Genomic DNA, 21,086 nt, shown 5'->3' on the forward strand with positions numbered 1-21,086 from the left:
CCAGCATGACCAATTGGCAGGGGCACATGGTAAATGTAGTCCATGGACATCGAGAGAGCCACAGTTCAGCTACCCCTGCAGTTAGGCGACCCTGCTCTCTTTTATCTTATGTTTAGGACAGGGGTAGTCAAACTGCGGCCCTCCAGATGTCCATGGACTACAATTCCCAGGAGCCCCCTGCCAGCGATGCTGGCAGGGGGCTCCTGGGAATTGTAGTCCATGGACATCTGGAGGGCCGCAGTTTGACTACCCCTGGTTTAGGATGTCTGTGAGGGCAGCAATAAGAGACAAGCAGTTTCCGACCAACTCTACTGATCAAGGGTACCCAGTGGGAAATTAAAATGAGGATTGTGTGTACAGAATTTTGGGTCTGGTAGACCCCCCCTCCCCAAACTTGGGTTGAAAACAGAGTGGTCATGCAGTAATGTGCCTCAAGAACACCTTTTCTCAAGCAGGTTTATAGCTACACTGCACATGATTATTGTTTGTACTGTACCATGATCCTGTGTACACCCTCCACGTTTTATGTAAACTGCCCTGAGCTTCACGGGAGGGCGGTATAGAAATATAATAAAATAAAAACAAATAATAAAAAGGCGGATGATCGAAGACTTACAACGGAACTGCAGTTTTGCTACGATGAAGTTTCGGGGAGGGGGAGTCCCTGTGTTCGTGAAACCCTGGGCTTTCTTGAATGGGTGAATTAATTTTAAATATATTTTTTAAAAATTGTTAAATAGCTATCAGGTGATATGACTATATATGGACATGTTGACTCACCCAACCCTCCCAAAAACGGCCAATGAGGGGCCTGGAGGGGGTGGGAAGGGGAGGGGCCCCAGGTGGGCGTGTCCACAGCTCTGCTTCCCAACCTTATTCTGCACAATCATGCCACTCTTGAGGTTTCTTGAAGCCTGGAGGAGGTTTTAGGGGTTTCTCAACGGTAAAAAAAAGTTGAGATAGGCTGTTCTATGAAGTTTACATTATTGCACATGCATCTGCTGTTGAGGGGGTTGGTGGTATTTGAGCCCCTGCCTCTGTTGATAGAAGGTGAAGGACTTCTCTTGCTCGGGAAAAGATTGTGAAGGGGAGGCAAGAAAACGGAAAGCTGCTCTTTGTCTTCTGAAACGAGTTTATTGACCAGAAGCGCTCGAGGCGTCCCAGAAACGTGGAGTCACGTGACACAGGAAACAAGACAAAAAACACAGCCATTTTCCCCCACCCTCTGAAGGTCAAGACAATAAACTGGCAGGCTCAGCCTGAGACTCCTGCCAAAGGAGAGTTTGGAAGACCCACAACTGGATCCCCAGTGGTCAAGGACCGGACTTGGGGTGGTCCTGATTTGGGCGGGGGAGGCCAGGAGGGAGGTGACGCCAACTCTTTCCCCAGTGGCAAATGATGGCCACACAGCTTTCCTGCCCCACTGCTGGAGGAACAGGTAGGCTCTATAGTCTCCCAAACAGAGATGTGTGTGTGTGTGTGTTTGAGGTGTGGACCATGGCACAAAGGAACGGATGAAGGTCTCCCTTCCCAAGTGTTTCTATGACTGCCAATGACTCTGAAGATTAAATCCTGGCTCTTCCAGGGCTTCACCTGGCCTGGACGCAAGGCCCCTTCTTCCGGGGGCAGAGGCAGAACATACCAGCTTTCTTCCCAGCCAGCCATTTTCCCGCCGCTCGCTCAGAATAAACTGCCCAATTTCTTGTCTCCTTTCTCCTCCAACTTTGCCAACTCTTGTCCCAGAGACAAGATGCCCTTCTGGCACGTGTCCCCGCAAGGGGAAAGTGATGATCCGAACTAGCCTTTCGACACCATTATCAGCCCACCCTGCATTTGCATCTGACGTTCTCTCCCTGTCCTGCCACTTCCCATTCCCCACACCCCCGCAGCCCAGCAAGGCACTGGATCCCTGGCCTCGCCCGCGGGGTTTCTGACTTGTGCGCTTGTAGAAGGAGATTCTGCCGCTTCTCAGAGCATCACCATCTCCCAGCTCCGGCCATTTTTGATTGGAGATCACTTTGCGTCTTCTCCACGCCGTCGGGGAACAAGCTGGCTATTTACAAGGTGAGTTAGAAGCTTCTAATAGCTGCTGCGCGTCAGCCGTCCCGATCCACCACCAGGATCGGCTGAAGAAAGCAAGCAAGACTGACTCCATCTCTAATCCCTTTTTTACTCCTCTGGCTATTGCAAGCTTATGAAAGAAAACATGGGACAAACAACTGTGCACAGTTCTGGAGAAGCAGAGATCGGGCTATCACGCTAAGGCGATGTCCTCCCAGGCCTATGAAGAACGAGGGCAAGCTGAGAAGGGCGTGGAGCACAATCGATCAGGGCTGGTCAGTTATTCGAGCTGGCTCTGGCTATCTGATTTTGGGATGGCTGTTAGTGGGATGGCTGCTGCCGTTCAGTTGCAAGGGGGTCTCTTTGCTAATGAAGTTACCACCACTGTTCAGGCTCGAGAGCACAGACCCGTTCTCCTTGCCATCCTTCTCTGGCACTGCCTCTTCTGCGCCGTTCTCTTCGCTGTTCTCACTGTCTTCCGAGTCACTCCTCACGTCTTTTCCCATCTGCAAGAGAACCAGACTTCTCGTTACCAGCCTAGGCTATCCTGCCTTCCCTTTTGTCCGGACGGATGCCTCCGCAAATCAGACCCACAGACAGACTCTCGGGCCATTTTGCCAAGATTTTGGAATCTGGAAGCAGTGGTTCTCACACTTTTTGGCTCCCAAGCAATATCCCCAGTCCGCCCCCCTCCCCACCCCGAGACATACAAATACACACCTCTTTCCTAGTGCTTGGTCTACTGCAAATTCAAAACACACTACATTGCCTGCCCCTCTTTTCTGATTGTTGTTCAGTGGCCATATTTTAGTCTGGGGGAAAATATCTTTCTCAAATTCATTTATAAAAGCCACTGTGGGTCCTCAGTTGGGAGAGAGACAGGTGGTGGTGGGGAGACAGAGTGGGAGAGAAAAGCAAGCAGTGGAAAATCCCGTGGCCAGGAACAAGCAGGAGAAGACTTTTCCAGCCTCCCAAAGATGGAGACTTTTGGGGAAGGGTTGCCAGCCCTGGGCGAAGGAATTCCTGGAGATCAGAGGTGGAGCATGGGAAGGACGCAGCCTGATGAGGGGAAGGAGCTGACCAGGGATATGATCCCCTTCGGTGTTCCTTCTGAAGCTGTCACTTTCTCTAGGAAGCTAAGCAGGGTTGACCCCGGTCAGCAGTGGGATGGGAGACCAGCCTCAACCAGCAAGGAATTCCAGGGTCACTAGCTACTACCCAGAGTCAGGCCATGGCAAGCCACCTTGGAACATCTCTCACTAGGAAAGTGCAGCTGCAACTGGAAGAGCCCCTCTCCTGCCCCCAAATTCCTCACTGCCCTCCTGGATCCTCCCACCACCACCAAGGGGGGGCATACCGCCCACTTTGGGAGCCCCTAGATTAAAGCAATCCACTAAATGCACACTCAGTGGTCCTGCTAAGATTTGTTGCATATATTACAAAGCTTCTGGCATGCGGGGGTTGCTCAACACACCATAGAGAAGGCTTGGGAGAACACAAGGAGAGCTTAGTTCAGCTGAAAGCATGTGAGACTGCATCCCAGGTGTCCAAAGAGTGCGCACGTATCAGCCACAGTGGCTTCAGCCACATTCGGAAAGGGCCACATCACTTACAGTCTGATGACTCAGGCCCTAGAAAAGTGGGTGCTGTCACTGGTGCCCCCCCAACACTGCCAGAGACATCTAGGCATGGAGGGGGTCGAGCCAGTATATGGGTCACAACGCAGAACTGGGATGGCCTGGGTTCAAATCCCAGCCCTGCCAGGCAACTCATGGTTGAACTTGGTTCCGCCATTTTCTTTCAGCATATGCTGCTTCTTCATAAGTTAAGGTGCTGTGAGTTCACCACAGGACAGGTGAAATACCGGGATGGGCCTGTAGACCACCATGAACTGTCAGCTCTGTGGTCCATTCTAGGTGGAACACATGGTTCTAATTTAAGGGGAACGGATGTTCAAGAAGAGATGTTCAAGGGGAGAGCAGTCGATGTACCCCAGCAGCCCCAGCCTCAACCATAGACCTGGCGGAAGAGCTCCGTCTTGCAGGCCCTGCGGAACATTGAAAGGTCCCGCAGGGCCCGCAGCTCTCCCGGGAGCTCATTCCACCAGGTGGGGGCCAGGACCAAAAAGGCCCTGGCCCTGGTCGAGGCTAGGCGTGCTTCCCTAGGGCCGGGAACAACCAGAAGATTCTCACTCGCAGAGCGCAGAGCCCTGAGGGGGGCATAGGGCGCTAGTCTGGGTGCATGCTATAATTAATCCCGAAGCACCTTCTGTCTTCTGCATCTGGCAGCGAATGGCTGCTTAAGGCTGCCCAATAAAGATAACTTTGAAAATACCAGAATGGCCAGAGTTGTGTTTGCTAGGCAGTCTTAAGCAGCCATTCACTCTAAGATGCAAAACGCAGAGGAAGCTCCAAGGAAACCTGTGAGCGTATTGGTTGGGATTGCTTTCAAGTGTCTGAAAGGAAAAAAGAAGGGCAGAGAGCGTTTTCACCTCACGCCAACGGGGAAGAACAGAATGTTCCTCTTGTGAAAGGTGGGAATGCCGCTTGGAGACAGAAGGAGCACTGGGGAAGGAACAGCTCAAGTTAGACAGGTAGAAATCTGCAGAATACGGTTTTGGGAAAGTTGTGAATGAGGTAAGGGGAGGTCAGAAGTGACAGAAGGTGTCAGAAACTAATGGGCCAATAGGCCTGAATTGAATCCTCCCTCCAAGAACCAGCGTGAGACAATTGAAAGTGGCAGGATATAAAATCATAGAATCATAGAGTTGGAAGGGCCCTCCTGGGTCATCTAGTCCAACCCCCTGCACGATGCAGGACACTCATAACCTTCTCGCTCATCCACTGTCACCTCCCACACCCCCGATGAGCAAAGATTTATTCAAGGCGTCAGCCTTCGAGTGCAGGCACTCTTCCTCGGACTAAATGAACAACCATCGTAAGTGTAGAGATATAAGGCAAAATAATTTTTGGCAAATTAGTAAACTGTGTCATAATGCAAAACTGAAAGTGATTGTTTCACTTCTGAAACAAAGGGACCCCCCCTTCTGTCATCCACATTTGCAAACAGCTGGTTTGCAGTTTGGCAGGGCTCTCTGTGTCTCTGTCTCTCTCTTACACGCTGGCTCCTGCAGCACCTGAGAGCAAAGTGGCTAGCCACTAGGGAGGGAGGGAGCTGTAGGTGCAGGGCCAATCAGGGTGAGGCCAGCTTTGCTGGCTGTACCCTGATTGGCCCTATTCCAACTCGGACAGCCAGGACACTCTCCACCCCTAGAGCTGTTTCACAAATATTAAGAGGAACAATGGATAAGCACAACCATGGAAAATGTTCTTTTCTTTGTTTGTTGTTTTCTGACCTCATGCACTTTGCCTATTAGCCAAACAAGGTACTCTGTTAACTTTCAGGATATTAAGACTTTCCCACAAGTCTACCAGAATTGAATATCCTTTGATTTCAAGGTCCCCAGCTCAGGCTTTTTATTATTTTAACCTCACTGACTTTTACAACTGGCCTGGATGATAGTTTATATCAGGGGTAGTCAAATTACTGCCCTCCAGATGTCCATGGACAACAATTCCCAGGAGCCCCTGCCAGCATTTGCTGGCAGGGGCTCCTGGGAATTGTAGTCCATGGACATCTGGAGGGCCGCAGATTGACTACCCATGGTTTATAAGATGAAGCAATTGTAGTGTTTTAAATTGAACTTTAAGGTTCTAAATTTTTCATTGTAAAATTCTTCCCTATGTTGTAAGCTGCTCCAAGATCTTTTCGGAGAGGGGCGGTCTAGAAATATAAATACAAACAAACACAAACAAATATTTTTTGGGGGGGGGACACTTTGCTGAGCATAATGCTCCCGTGACCACTTTCTGTACCTACCGTGCCTCGCACAAAGAATTTGCACACCATGCGGATGATAAGGTAAGACCAGAATATGTGCAGTAGCTGCAGGACTATCAGGGAACCATTCATTAAGTAGTAGCCCAAAAAGGGTTGGTAGAGTTCCATGGAGTAATAGTATGTGTTGTAGAGCACTCTGTGGGGAAAGAAGGAGCGAAATCATCATGAGAAGATGAAGCACTCTGTGCCTTTAGTCTGTCAGCTCTTTGGGGGAGGATCTGCACTGACTGTTGAATTACTACTATATGAAGTTCTGTGGTAGTGCTCAATTTGAGGACCTCTCCAACCATCTCTTCCTCAGCTGAATTGCCCCCAAACTGTGGCACCAACATATTCGGAACCTCAGTTGTTCCCATTTTTTATAATTTGTACATGTACTGCATGAGCACCATTTGCCACTAGCACTGATTCCTTCCGTTGACTTGCATCTCGTGCCCAACACATTATCAGTGCTCCTTTGTGCTCAGACAAAGCACTGCAGGAAAGCCATGTTGATGTGATTCTACGTGCAAAGGCGTCGAGATCCCTTTAGTGCACTATTTCAGGGCTAGTCAACCTGTGGTCCTCCCGATGTTCATGGACTACAATTCTCATGAGCCCCTGCCAGCAAATGCTGGCAGGGGCTTATGGGAATTGTAGTCCATGAACATCGGGAGGACCACAGGTTGACTACCCCTGCACTATTTGATCCATGTGCAAGGGAAGAAGTGCACATCGGTAAAACACTGCACACAAGAACCTCAGATGTTGTCACATGTATCAATGCATAGATTTGCTTGTTTGCAGTGTTTCAATTTTCAACTTTAAAATCAGAGTCCAGCAGCACCTTTAAGACCAACCTTTAAGATTTATTCAGGGCGTGAGCATTCGAGTGCAAGCACTCTTTGTCAGACTATGAACTGACCGTCATAACAGTAGGAATATATAAGCAAAAGTTAATCCTGTTACATTAGTAAACTGTGTCACAACATCCAAATACAGCCACATGATAACTCTCTGCCAAACCAGCCTAGCAGACCCCTCGATCAATGGCTGTAATCCATGGCTCACACCCTACTATTTACAGCTGGCATTGACAGTTTTATTTCTGTGTTGGTCTTAAAGGTGTCTTTGTGAACTACAAATGGGTTCGAGGGGTCTGATTGGCTGGTTTGGCAGAGAGTTCTAATGTGGCTGTGTTTGGTTGCTGTGAGACAGTTTATTAATGCAACAAGATCCACATGTGCTTATATATGCCCACAGTTATAATGGTCAGTTCTTAGTTTGACGAAGAGTGCTTGCACTCGAAAGCTCACGCCTTGAATACATCTTTGTTGGTCTTAAAGGTGCTACCGGACTCTGATTTTATTGTGCTACTTCAGACCAACACGGCCACCCATTTGAAATTTTCAACTTTGCACATGTGCAAATCAGTAACGTCGAGAGGGAAATTTGCATGTGTGCTGAACGTGTGGCATGTTTGCTCTTAAAACAGGATGCTCACATTATAGATATGTGTGACTGGAGCAGGACTATAAGCTGCCCCACAGTGGCTTATAACCACGTATGATCCTTCCCACCTCCATTAATTTGTCTGAAACCAACGTAAGGCAGCAGTTTGACAGAAGGTGCTCAGTGATGCCACCCAGAACTGAAACTTACTTTTGGGGGAAAATCACCAGGCGGACATAGAGGAAAACGAAGGAGAACATAAGGAAGAGAGTGTCAGAAATCCTGGACCATTTCACGTAATAGAACATCTTGGTAGGCTGGGGAAAGAGGACATAAAAAAAAGCATAAAACTTTATTCAATTGCCTGGAAGCAGTGGAGAGGTGTTTGAAACATATGGATTGGGTCTGTATTCTTGCTTTATTGAGTCAATTGTGGATTATTTAATATGCGAGTATCAAAGCCCATTTTAAAAATGGGCTTTGAAACAGGGGGCAGGCAGGAGGGTGTGAGAGGGTGGCTGAAGCTCCCTTTGGTCCGCAAAGTGGGCTAAAGGCAGTGGAAAGACCCCCCACCCGCCAGCGGCAACAGGGCTTTGCGGCCCGCAGGGAGGCTGCAAATTCTCCCCTCCCTGGCTCCCTCCCAGCAGGAGTGTACCCGCAGGCCGCAAAGCCCTGTCGCTGCCTCTGTCCTTGTGGGGGACAATGGAGGCCGCAGCCACAAGGCTTCTAGCAGGCAAGGAGGGAGGGAGGGAGCTGGAGGGCGAGGGCCAATCAGGGTGGACCTGGACAGACAGGGCCCTGGACAGTCTCCTCCCAGGAGGCTGTTTCCCTAATATATAAGAGAGCAAAATAATGTTAAGGATATTTTGTATGAGAAGCCCTTCCACCCTCCCCCCATGTATTTTTAACCCAGCAGGGGCGTTCTAGTTGTCTTTCAGTTTGGTGTATTGGTTAGGAGTGCGGACTTCTAATCTGGCTTGCCAGGTTCAATTCTGCGCTTTGCCACAAGCAGCCAGCTGGGTGACCTTGGGCTCGCCACGGCACTGATAAAGCTGTTCTGACCGAGCAGGAATACCAGTGCTCTCTCAGCCTCACCCACCCCACAGGGTGTCTGTTGTGGGGAGAGGAAAGGGAAGGCGACTGTAAAAGGCAGCATATAAGAACCAACTCTTCTTCTTCAGTAATCTCAGGGCTCTCTCAGCCTCACCCACCTCACAAGGTGTCTGTTGTGGGGAGAGGAGATCAGGGCCCTGATGGAATTCGAACAGTTCCACCAGGCATTTGGTTGAGGTTGATCTGAACTACTGCTTCCCACCGGCCCCCCAAGCCTCCGAGAATCATTACAGATCTGCCCAAACCACTGGGCCTCAGGACGAGTTAATCAGTGTTCCAGTATTCTGCTGTTCTACAAAGTTTATCACTATCATTATCTTGTTCTTATTGTTACTGTTGTTACCATATCATTATAAATGGAGTTAATTGTATTGTTCCCGTTTCGTGCAAACCGCCCTGAGCCTTCGGAGAGGGCGGCCTATAAATTAAATAAATAAATAAGGGTGGTGGCCTCTAACCTGGAGACTTTCCCGACATCGATCAGCTATTTGGAGTGAATTTAAGATATGCACTAAGGAGCAAGGTACCCCAAGAAATTTGGTTTGTTTCTTGCACAAGAAATCATTAGACTCAGTCTTAAAGAAACAAGAACCCCACTCCAAGTAGCAGAAGTACAGTTCATTCAGGATTTCCCAATGAGCACATTAAGAGAAAGGAAAGATTTTGATTTTTTTTAGAAGATCCTAGAAGAAGAAGAAGAAAGAAGAAGAAGAAGAAGAAGAAGAAGAAGAAGAAGAAGAAGAAGAAGAAGAAGAAGAAGAAGAGTTGGTTCTTATATGTTGCTTTTCTTTACCCGAAGGAGTCTCAAAGCGGCTTACAGTCGCCTTCCCTTTCCTCTCCTCATAACAGACACCCTGTGAAGTGGGTGAGACTGAGAGAGCCCTGATATCACTGCAGAACAGTTTTATCAGTGCCGTGGCGAGCCCAAGGTCACCCAGCTGGCTGCACGTGGGGGAGTGCAGAATCAAACCCGGAATGCCAGATTAGAAGTCCGCACTCCTAACCACTGCCCCAAACTGGCTCCATAAGAAAAAGAAATAAGATACCACTGGAAGATATCATTTGCAACAGTATACTTACCAAAAAGCAGGAAAGTAATTAAAGCAGAAGAACGGGTTAAAATATTAGCTGAAAATGGCATGCAGAAAATTCGCAAGGAACCAGAGGAAAACCCTCAAGCAACACAAAAACAAAGCTCATTTAAGAGCTCAGAAGAACAACCGGCATCGACATTAGGTCAAAATTGCTCGTGAAGGGCCCATGCAGAGGGTAAGAGTGCCGGCCCTTGGCCTCAATCAGATGCCTGGCGGAAGAGCACTGTCTCTCCAGCTATTAAGTCTGCGGTTCAGTGAACACAGACTCCAGTTCTTCAGAACAGCTCTTTTTAGTTAGCAACTCCAGCAACAGACTACAACTACTGAACAGAGAAAAACAGGCAAACTCATGCGCTTTTATACCTTTCAGGCGGCCCGCTGCTGCCTCTGATTGGCCCTAAACAGATTAATCCAATTGGTCCTAAGAGCAATCGGATTGGTCTTAAGCAGAGCAATTGGATTGGCTCTAAGCAGAGCGATCTGGTTGGACCTTAACAGGTTCTTTTGATTGGTTAGTTCCTTGGCTGGCAGAAGCCCTCATCTGCATCAGTGGCCAAATGCCCACAGACATAACACCTGCCCTTTGTAATTTTGTAGGGGCCTGGGTCTCCACTGGCAGCTCATTCCACCAGGCTGGAGCCAGGGCTGAAAAGGCCGTGGCTCTGGGGGAGGTCAAGCGCACTCCCCTGGGGCCGGGGACCATCAGGAAGTTGGAATTTGCTGAGCAAAGTTATCTTTGGGGGCGCATATGGAGACATAGTCTCTCAGGCATGCAGGTCCCACACAGCGTATTATAGTCGATGTAACTGTACTAAGGTTGAGATGCAGACATGGTAAGATGTTTAATATGGGATGAGTATTCATGATGAAAATTAAGAATATATAAATAGATTAGTTATAACACATTTGAACTATTAAATACCGATAATTATTAACGATTGTTAAGATTGTGATGAGGAAAAGATGGGAGAATTCTTTTCACTTTTTTAAATTTATTATATACAATCTGGAATCATCTTTAAACATTACGATTTCCTATATCTAATAAACATATATAATAAATAAATATCTAATTAATAAATCTATAAATAAATAAAAGCTAAAAATAAATAAATATATATAATCCTTTTCTTTCTATATCTTTCTTAATATTTATCCTTTTTATTCAAAAATAAAAGTATCTATACCAAAAAGTTTTTTTTAATACCCTTGATTTGAGCAGGGTCCTTTTTTTGTTGACATTTGTATCCAGCCAGTTTCCCCAAAGGGGACCCAAGTTACTTTACATTATTTTTCTCTCTTCCACTTTATCCTTATCAACTGGTGGAATTCCCTGCTGTAAGAAATAATGTTTAAACTGCTTGATGTGGGGACTGGACACATTTATGTATGAGAGATATACCAATAAAGTAATGGCACCTCCATGTATAAGGTATCCCCTGTGCAAGCACTGAGTCACGTCTGACCCTTGGGGTGACGCCCTCTAGCGTTTTCATGGCAGACTCAATACGGGGTGGTTTGCCAGTGCCTTCCCCAGTCATTACCGTTTACCCTCTAGCAAGCTGGGTACTCATTTTACCGACCTCGGAAGGATGGAAGGCTGAGTCGACCTTGAGCCGGCTGCTGGGATTGAACTCCCAGCCTCATGGGCAGTCAGCTTCAGACAGCATTTCTGGTGCCTTACCACCCTGCGCCACAAGAGGTTCTACCTCCATGTATCGAAGCAGTATATCTCTGAAGGTTAGTTGCTGGTAAGGGTTGACAACAGGAGAAATCTTGGGCCTTTGCATCCCTATTTAAGGAACTCCTCGCGCACCTGGTTGGCCACTGGGGTTTCCAGCCAAGAGCAAAGGAAAGGGGGAAGGGGAGAGAACAAAATAAACACTTTATTTGTCTGACCTACCTTTCCAATGCTTCTCAGGGTGGGTAAACAACATTTAGAGTGCCCCATGATGCCCTCTCTGATGGCATAACCGGAAGTGACTTCACTGAGTTACGGGACGCTCTAGGATTCCCTGAAGCAGGAAATCCGTAGTGCCCCATCCTGCAGGGATGTCAATTCCTGCTGCGTAGCCAGCCCATTACATTTCCCAATAAGCATAGGGGGACCCATTTACATCGGCCATGGGCCTCACTCACCTCCAGTAAAACGTCAGAAGCATCATGTATAAGTACGATCAGGCAGCCGATGCGGATGCAGTTGGTACAGTACGAGAACCAGAGAAGGAAGATGGTGGCCACGTGGTGGATAATTTGCATTTCATGGTCCTGCAGGAGGGGGGAGGGGAGACAGCTGAGGGACTGCTGGAGACACAAAGGAGCCCCTCCCCCTCCCCAACGCAAAAGGAAAAATACAGAGTTCAAAACCCACCCTGATGCATTAATACTTCTCGTGATACGGCTTGACAATGCCTGCTTCTGCCCCTGCATGCCATTTTGCAAAGCACCAGCCTCCATGCACATTTCATTTTCATAAACATTTACATCCCATCTTTCCTCGGGGCTCTAGGCAGCTGTGCGCATGTGAAAGGCCATCAAATCACTTCCAACTTATGGCTGTTCCTGTCCTCCACTTCCGACTTAGGGCAGTTACTGACTGATGAACTGTGGTCCTCCGAATCGTCCTGGCTCAAGTCTTGCAAACAAAAGGCCAGGGCTTCCTCGAATGAGTCAGTCTGCCTCGTATTGGGTCTCCCTCTTTTCCCGCTGCCTTCAGCTTCCACCATTCATGTCTTTCCCAATGAGTCTCGCCTTCGCGTAAAGGGATCGGAGTGCAAAAGGCTCCGTCTGGTAGTGGTTTTAGCTTCTACAAGGAGTTCAGGCACGATTTGATCTAGAACCCGCTTACTTGTCTTTTGGGCGGTCCACGGTGTCCCTAATACCCTCACCCACCGTAACGTTTCAAAGGAGGCGCCTCCTTCCTGTCCGTTTTCTTCACCGTCCAACTTTCACACTCATACACAGTAATGGGGAATACCATTATTACGGAACACATCAATGGGAATTATCTTGATCTTCGGTGCCAGAGACACACCCTGACACTTTAGGATCTTTTCTAGCTCCTTCACTGCTGTCCTTTCCAGTCTCAATCTCCCCCTGATTTCTTGGGGAGCTACAAACTACAATTTAAGACAGGGGTAGTCAAACGGGTTTGCTGGCAGGGGCTCATGGGAATTGTAGTCCATGGACATCTGGAGGACCACAGGTTGACTACCCCTAATTTAAGATATGCAGGATAAAAATACTTAAAAGCCCTCAAAAAGGTCTATATTGTATAAAAAGACCTAACAAGGACTTTGAAGAGCACACAGCTTCCATTCCCTAGGACGGAAGCAAGGACGGAAAAGGGCAATGCCACGCGAGCTAGCTTGAGTGGAGAAATCACCACTAGGTGGCAGCCTGAGGACTACAGTTGGCACATGGGGAGATATGGGCAAAGACTTTAGATATTTAGATATTTAAATATCTCTATCTAAATATCTAAAGTTGTCATCACACAATCCCAAGTCAAGACCTTGGTAATACCTGTTGGGGTTTCAGGTAGTGGAGGGAATGTCAAGGGAGGGAGTGAACAGATGAGATTTAGCTTTTACTGCAGATGCGGCAGACCACCAATTAGAGCAGTCAGATAAGGGAACGAGAGGAGTTGCCAGATGAGTGGATCCAGGGTGTCGTCTGCATGGGGCTTTTTACCCAGTCCCAGTTCGAAGGAATCCCTCCTGTCTACACTGAATTAAATTTGCATTTTGATTTTGGGTGCTTTTAACTTTTCCCTCTGCAACAAGCTTGATTGATTCGTGGTGACCCTACCTTTCTCTCGCAATATCCTGGAGTGGATATAAGCCTCGATACTTCAAAATGGCCATGATTAAATGTGCAACACTTTGCTTTTTGCAAATTAACTTGCTGCCACATATCTCCAACCCTGTAGCAAAGCAGTCTTCCCTGATTGGTCAGGGTGTCAGTTCAAAGTCTTCCTGGTTCCCGGTTAAAAGGCTTGTCTTAGAGTGACTGCAGAAGCCCTAACTTCTCTCACCAGAGGGTTGTCTCTTGGCTTTATTCCCCCTCCTCTGCTGTCTCCAATCCTCTCCCCCCCACACCCCTTCAAGAAAAGAAAGAAAGAGGCTCCTGCAGCACTTGGCTCCCCTCCCTGCTCTGAGCTTCCCCAATCAAGGGCAGAACTCTTTCTGTTTCAATTGTGGGGGGGGGGGAGGATAGAGGAAGACCAGAATTCAAATCTATCTGAATTCAGGAGGATCCACCATGGAATAAACAAATAGTGCAGAAATCAGCCCTGGTTAATGTTCGCCCGTCCTTCTGAGAAACAGGCAGTGTTTGTTCCGGTTGCATCATCTGATACAGAGAAGACTGGGCATCTTGAGATTCCTTAAGCAAGGCCAGTGAGAGAGGAAGCTGATACTGAGAAGGAAGGACCAGATAAGCCACACGTTTAGGGATTTATGAAGTACCAGACGGAATGGGTAGCCCATTCTACTATATCATTATAAAGTACTGAAATCTAAACCAACTCCCAGCAAGCTAAATTCTCCCTTTTTCCAAACGAGAAAATTGAAGAGTTTTTACATTAAATTTCTGCTTTCTTTGAACTACCAATATATCTGGCAAGGTCTTTAATATTAATATGTCTTTTATACTCTTCACATTTCCCAACAGAGTGTAAAAGGAGTTAAATCCTGCAGACAGCATTACAGAATACTTTGCAATTAAGATAATCCAACGCACCACAGACCGGAACATTAGTCATAAATAAGAGACAGAACAGATGATGGTCCATCACAAAGTGTCAGGGCCCTCCTGTCAGCACTGAGAGTTCCTCATTAAGAAGATTTGGAAGTGTCTGCAGACAAAGTGCAAGCACCTGACATTAATTAGCTTCCGGCCCAGCTAGAAACAAGCCACAAATCGTTGGAGATGGAGATGAGACCGTTTAGCCGGAAGCAATTAGTGAGGTTTTGGACACTGACAGCTCTGACCCCACTCCCTCATAGGTGCAGAGAGAGACACAGAGCAGTGCTAAAGGAGAGGCGTAGATCTGCTCACCTGCAAAACCAGTGCTGTTTGCAAGACGTGGGCTCTGGGTGGTTGCGGAAGCAATACCCAGGCAAACTGCAAATTGGATTTAAGGCATACCCAGGAAGAACGTGGTGTGGAAGCAAATCAACCTGTGTCAGTCTCACCCCACCCGCATGCCTTGAATCTTCTGACGAACCTGGACGGGAACCCCGACCTTGAACTTGGAAATTCCCTGACTGGCATCTTGATTGCACAGCTAGATGGCCCAGGAGGTCCCTTCCAACTCTATGATTCTATGATTCTAGCTCTGACTTCTCGGCTTGCTTTTGGACACTCCTGGCTCTGCTAAGGCTTGTTTACGACTCTGCTAATTTGGACCTTCCTTTCCATGCAGCCCGTGGCTGCAGGAACTCCAGTTGCAGACAGCATTCAGCAGCAGCTTCCAGCTCAAGATCTCTCATCTGAATCAGCACTGCTGCTGTAGTAGCAGAATACCTGAGCTGCCTGCCTAGCACACAAGAGGCTTTAATGGACAAAAGGAGCAGCACCTTGAACTGAATTTAGAAACAAATTGGCAGCCAACACAGCTTGTTTAAAACAAGCGAGACACATCCCCCTCTAACAACAATCGAGCTGAACCAGTTGGAACTTCCAGATAGTCTCCCAGGGGAGGCCCATCTAGAGTGCATTACAGTAATCCACCTGAAAGGCTTCAGAAGCATGGATTAGCCCAGCCAATTGAGTCTAGGAAGAGAGGGAAGCCAGTGAACAAAAGCTGCTTTTAAAAGGCACCTCTTTGCCATGATACCAACCTGCTTTCCATACATGAGGGCCCCCTCAGCTCTTAACCTGTCCTGCAAAATGCCAGCCCCACCCCATCTACCCGCTGTGACTCCAGCCCTCCAAGGCACCAGCCTTCTTTGCCACCATTATTTCCATTCCAGCAGCAAGGTGAAGTCCTTCAGCCAGGACATAGGGAGACCACCCCACTGGGAGCATAGTAAAGAGCCCAACATTGCCCCACAGATGCTGGGAGTGGCCTTCTACTTGCACGTGTTCACGTCCGAAAAATCCTCATTAAAACCAAATTTTATTGCTGGTTATTCAAGGCATGGTCATCATTCCTTGCAATGGCCCATCTCATCTCATAACCCAGGAAGGGGGGGGGCAGGGGGGAGGATATTGGAAAGATCTTTCAAGATGGGCATTCCTTCGACCCCGTCTGACACACACCCCCACACTCACCTTCCTCTTCACGTCAAAAGGGAGGGTGATGGCCAGGGAGCAGTAGAAAGTCAGCTGCATGATGTAGTAGAAATAGATGGAGGGCACGAGGGGCTGGGGAGGAAGCAAAGGAGAGAAAAAAGGGGTGAGTCTGATTATCCCACCAGCCCCAAAAGTCTGACTCAAGGGATCACATGAGTGCCCCCAGTCCAATGGCCATGGCTTCTTCCAGTGGGGAAACTGAGGTGAATTATTTTTTGGGGGGGACCAATAGCCAGAGGCCCATAGCTTTAATGACCACCCCCACCCCAAACTAGAAATGCCATGCCAGCCACAACAGGCTTAAACATTATCACAAAGGAAAAGGTTCAACTGTACAAGGCTCTCTTGGGGGGGGGGGGGGAGCCAGCGTACTCCATGTCCCGCTTCCAGTGCTTCTGGATGGCCCACAAGCAGCATTTGACTAGCTGGCGATACTGTCTCTGTACCTGGCAGTTCTGCTTAACAATACGCTCGAGAAGTGGGCTCAGTTGAATAAAATGAATAGGGACAAATGTCAATTTCTGCATTGAGGCAGGAAAAATCAAATACACCAGTATAAGATGGGGGAGGCTTGTCTTGGCAGTAGCATGTGTGAAAAGGATCTAGGAATCTTAGTAGAGCATACATTGAACATGAGTCAGCAGTGTGACTCGGTGACTAAAAAGGCAAATGGGAACTTGGGCTGTATCAAACGGAGTATCGTGTCCAGATCACGGGAGGTGATGGTACCGCTTTACTCTGCTTTTGTTCGGCCTCACTTGGAGTACTGTGTTCAGTTTTGGGCACCCAATTGAAGAGGGATGTAGACAAACTGGAATGTGTCCAGAGGAGGGCAACAAAGATGGTGAGGGGTTTGGAGACCAAGGTGTATGAAGAAAGGTTGGGGGAGCTTGATCTGTTTAGCCTAGAGAGGAGACGACTGAGAGGTGGTCTGATAACCATTTTCAAGTATTTAAAAGGGTGCCATATGGAGGATGGAGCAGAGTTGTTCCCTCTTGCCCCAGAGGGACAGACCAGATCCAATGGGATGAAATTAATTCAAAAGAAATTCAATCTAAACATCTGGAAGAAGTTCCTGACAGTTAGAGTGGTTTCTCAGTGGAAAAGGCTTCCTCGGGAGGTGGTGGGTTCTTTGGAAATTTTAGCAAAATCTTTGGAAATTTTAAAACAGAGGCTAGACAGCCATCTGACAGAGAGGCTGATTCTGTGAAGGCAAAGGGGTGGCAGGTTACAGTGGATGAGCGATTGAGATGTGAGTGTCCTGCATTGTGCAGGGGGGTGGACTAGACGGCCCAGGAGGTCCCTATTATTATATTATTCTAATCATGGCTTCTAAACACCTACGTCCCCCCCCTTAGAATGTCCTAAGTAATCAGTGCAATCCCGGCAGGGAAAGGGGCCAGATGCAGACTTCTTGAAAGGCCATTCTGGAGCTGTGGTGCCACTTTGGCAATAGACCTCCTCTTTGTGGCCACTCACTGTACCACCGATGAGAGGGGACATGCAGAGGAAGGCCCCCAAAGAGGCCAGCCAGTCACAATGAGCCACAAGGGCAAAAATGGAACCTCCACTGCTTTGAGAGAGGATGTAGAACACTTGCAGGGGAGGGTGAGGCATGGCATTGTGGGACTTAATGGGTCAAAGGTCATGAATGGGGGTCAGGAAGCCGTGACGCCAAGGCGGATGGAGCAGCCCTTTCCTTGCAGCCGTGCTCTGGAACTGCTGCCGTCTTATTTCCAACTTGAGGGTTCCTTGGCCGCTTACCTGCTGAGGGTACTCAGTCCAGCACTCTCGGGGGTCCCACAGCCAGGGTTTCTGCAATGAGACAGAACACCACTCTGGACATTCGGCACGAGAGAACTTGACCCCAAGAGGAGGAGTCATCAAGATTGGAAAGTGGGATGTCCACCCTTCACCCACCATTGACCTGAACTCTCTGGATCAGGGATAGTCAAACTGCGGCCCTCCAGATGTCTATGGACTACAATTCCCATGAGCCCCTGCCAGTAAACGCTGGCAGGGGCTCATGGGAATTGTAGTCCATGGACATCTGGAGGGCCGCAGTTTGACTACCCCTGCTCTAAATCAAAGGCACAGGAAGCACCTTCATACAGATCACAGGAATACATTAACTATTGGCCCTTGGGCTAAGGCGGAGGGACCGGACCATGGTCACCCAGCATGGTTGAAGACCCCCAGTACGCTCACCCAAGCTGCAACCCAAACATCCCATGCTTAACTCTCTCGACTACAAGCTCTTCCCCCCACCCCCTTCCCATCATGTAACCCTAATTGTGGGGATCACCCAAAACCCAGCTGGCGGCTATTTTAAAAACGGTTCCAGATATTTCTGAGACTCCTCTTCAGTGACTCCTGTTCAGGGAGTCTGACAATTAAAGACGACAGTACACTAAAAAAATATAAAATTAAGAGAACTGGGCAGGGCCGTCTGCATACTCACATTATACATGATAGCCAGGCCTGTGAAGAAGGAAATTACGTAATAGATGCTCCGCCAACTACAAAACAAGCAGAGAGATAGATGTTGGGACTCAGCGGAGTAGAAGGAGCCAGGGGAAGGGAACTGTATGTTCTTGCCGGGGACCTCCTATCATAATTCAATCAATCGCAAAACCGCTCAGCGGTGGAACGATTTTTCTTGTTAACACAAGAATTCAAAGGCTCACCCCGTGAAACTCAGTAGTGCTAGATTTAGGACAAAAAGAAAGTCATTATTTGCACATGAAATTATTTTTTTCAGAACTCTCTGCTGCAAAGCACGGTGCCCACAAGTTTTAAAGTGCAACCAGACCTCCTTATAACAAAGTTATAACAACCAAGTTTTATTTAAGGCTGGGGTGGGCAAACTGTGGCCCTCCAGAGGTCCATGGACTATAATTCCCATGAGCCCCTGCCAGCATTCGCTGGCAGGGGCTCATGGGAATTGTAGTCCATGGACCTCTGGAGGGCCACAGTTTGCCCACCCCTGATTTAAGGTATGAGCTTTAAACTTTGCTCTGCCCCAGCAGACCAACGTACCCACCGGAAACCAAAACACTTCATGACAGTGTGTCTTCACCCTGCTCAACAGAGCTGCCATGTTCAGAGTGGTTTATCTTTCTGACTGCCAGGGGCATATTCAGCAAGGGAAGGCTGCTGACAGATGTACTTGGCTGGCCGCTGGGAAAAGGCCGCTTCACGACTTGTTCTAACCTGTAGGCCTACCTGCAGCTACTCTACTAGCCAAAGAGAGCTGATAGTGCCCCCGAGCACCTGCCCGTCTATGTCTGACGTCCAGCTGCTCGTGCAAACAACAAAAGGAGAGTTACAGAATTAATGTTCTGCTTGAGGACCTGGTTTAATGAGCCAGGAGGCCCTTTTGGTCTGATCGGATGCAATTAATCTAACCACAGAAATAATCCAATGCTCAAGGGCCCCCAAATTTACAAAACTATTTACAATCAGGGACACCAAAGCGGCCAACAGAGATTGAAAATGCATAATAAAAATACGGTGTGCCTTAGAAACCTACTAAAATCAAACACACATGATCAAAACAAAACTACAGCTAACAATAACCATGTAAGAACCATGTAAGCGAATGAGGGTAATGGTTAAGAGCAGCAGGCTCTAATCCGGGTTTGATTTCCCCCCCACTCTTCTTCCACCTGAAGCCAGCCGGGTGACCTTGGGCCAGTCACAGTTCTTGCAGAGCTCTCAGAGCCCCCACCTACCTCACAAAGTGTCTGCTGTGGGGAGAGGAAGAGTAGGTGATTGTAAGCTGCTTTGAGACTCCTTTGGGTAGAGAGAAGCAGAGTATAAAAAATGACTCTTCTTCAATAAAAAGAGCAATTAAAACACCAGCTTACATAAAAAGCTGGCCACGGAAGGGGGGAAAGTATCAGAAGTTTTGGTGCCAGCACTAAGAAGTCCCTTTCCTGAGTTGCCATCTGCCTAGTCTCAGTTGGAAGGGCCAGCAAAAGAAGTCCGTCGAAGATGATTGTAACGGTCAGCTTGCTTCATAAGAAAGTAGATCAGGTATGCTGGTCCCAAGCCATGGATGGTTTTAAAAATCAGCACCAGGACCTTGAATTGTGCCTGGAAACTGTTTGCAAACCAGCAGAGGAGGAGAGTTGGTTTTTATATGCAGCTTTTCTCTGCCTGGAGGAGTCTCAAAGCGGCTTACAGTCGCCTTCCCTTCCTCTCCCCACAACAGACACTCTGTGATGGAGGGGAGGCTGAGAGAGCCCTGAGATTACTTAAGAAGAAGAAGAGTTGGTTCTTATATGCCGCTTTTCTCTACCCGAAGGAGCCTCAAAGCGGCTTCCAATTGCCTTTCCTTTCCACACAACAGACACCCTGTGAGGTGGGTGAGGCTGAGAGAGCCCTGAGATTCCTGCTTGGTCAGAACAGCTTTATCAGTGCTGTGACGAGCCCAAGGTCACCCAGGTGGCTGCATGTGGAGGAGTGGGGAATCAAACCTGGCTCCCCAGATTAGAAGTCCGTGCTTCTAACCACTACACCAAGCTGGCTCTCGAGAGTGATATGGCCCCAACCAACCACCCCAGTCAATAGCCTGGCTAAAGCACTCTGTACCAACTGTGCCTTTTGAACAATCTTCAAGGGTAGCTTCACATAGAGCAGGGGTAGTCAACCTGTGGTCCTCCAGATGTTCATGGACCACAATTCCCATGAGCCCCTGCCAGCAACCGCTGGCAGGGGCTCATGCGAATTGTAGTCCATGCACATCTGGAGGACCACAGGTTGACTACCCCTGACATAGAGTACGTTGCAGCAAAAGAGAGCTGCCCTCCTCCTGAATTCATTTCTGCTAGCATTCAAAAGCACAGCATCCTTTCTGACTTACCAGGCTTCACAGAATTTCTTTGTCAGGCTGGCCTGGTCTTGTCTAATTCGGGCTCGAAACCATCTCTCCACTTGTCGGGGCTGCATGTCACATTGCTTGGCTAGACCACTCAGTTCCCTCTAGGAAAAGAAGGCCCCAAAACTACAGTGAGAAGAAGCCACATCCGTTCCATGAGAAACTAGTTTTGGATACCCCCAGAATCTCAATGCCCCATTTCCAACGGTTCCCCTGCATACAGGGGAAAAAAACCCCTAACATATCAGGAAGAAAATGGAAGGATCATTTGACTTACCATGAATCACCCTTCTCAGGGGTTGTGG

The 21,086-nt window shown here is 48.2% G+C and overlaps 1 protein-coding gene across 5 annotated transcripts in view; it reads right to left on the minus strand.

Moving 5' to 3' along the window:
- Positions 1-639: 639 nt before the first annotated feature.
- CERS4 (ceramide synthase 4) overlaps positions 640-21,086 on the minus strand; it is a 77,169-nt gene continuing 56,722 nt past the window's right edge. For all 5 annotated transcript variants that reach the window (XM_077331712.1, XM_077331713.1, XM_077331710.1 and 2 more), the window contains exons 4-11: positions 20,767-20,885; positions 18,361-18,418; positions 17,664-17,714; positions 15,879-15,971; positions 11,739-11,867; positions 7,603-7,709; positions 5,941-6,097; positions 640-2,567 (exon numbers count right to left, since the gene is read on the minus strand). In XM_077331712.1, coding sequence (XP_077187827.1) covers positions 2,361-2,567; positions 5,941-6,097; positions 7,603-7,709; positions 11,739-11,867; positions 15,879-15,971; positions 17,664-17,714; positions 18,361-18,418; positions 20,767-20,885 — 921 coding nt within the window. In that variant the 3' untranslated portion in view covers positions 640-2,360. The remainder of the gene's footprint in view (positions 2,568-5,940; positions 6,098-7,602; positions 7,710-11,738; positions 11,868-15,878; positions 15,972-17,663; positions 17,715-18,360; positions 18,419-20,766; positions 20,886-21,086) is intronic.

The sequence above is a fragment of the Paroedura picta genome, chromosome 4 (assembly GCF_049243985.1).
Source record: "Paroedura picta isolate Pp20150507F chromosome 4, Ppicta_v3.0, whole genome shotgun sequence".
NCBI classification, from domain to species: Eukaryota; Metazoa; Chordata; class Lepidosauria; order Squamata; family Gekkonidae; genus Paroedura; species Paroedura picta.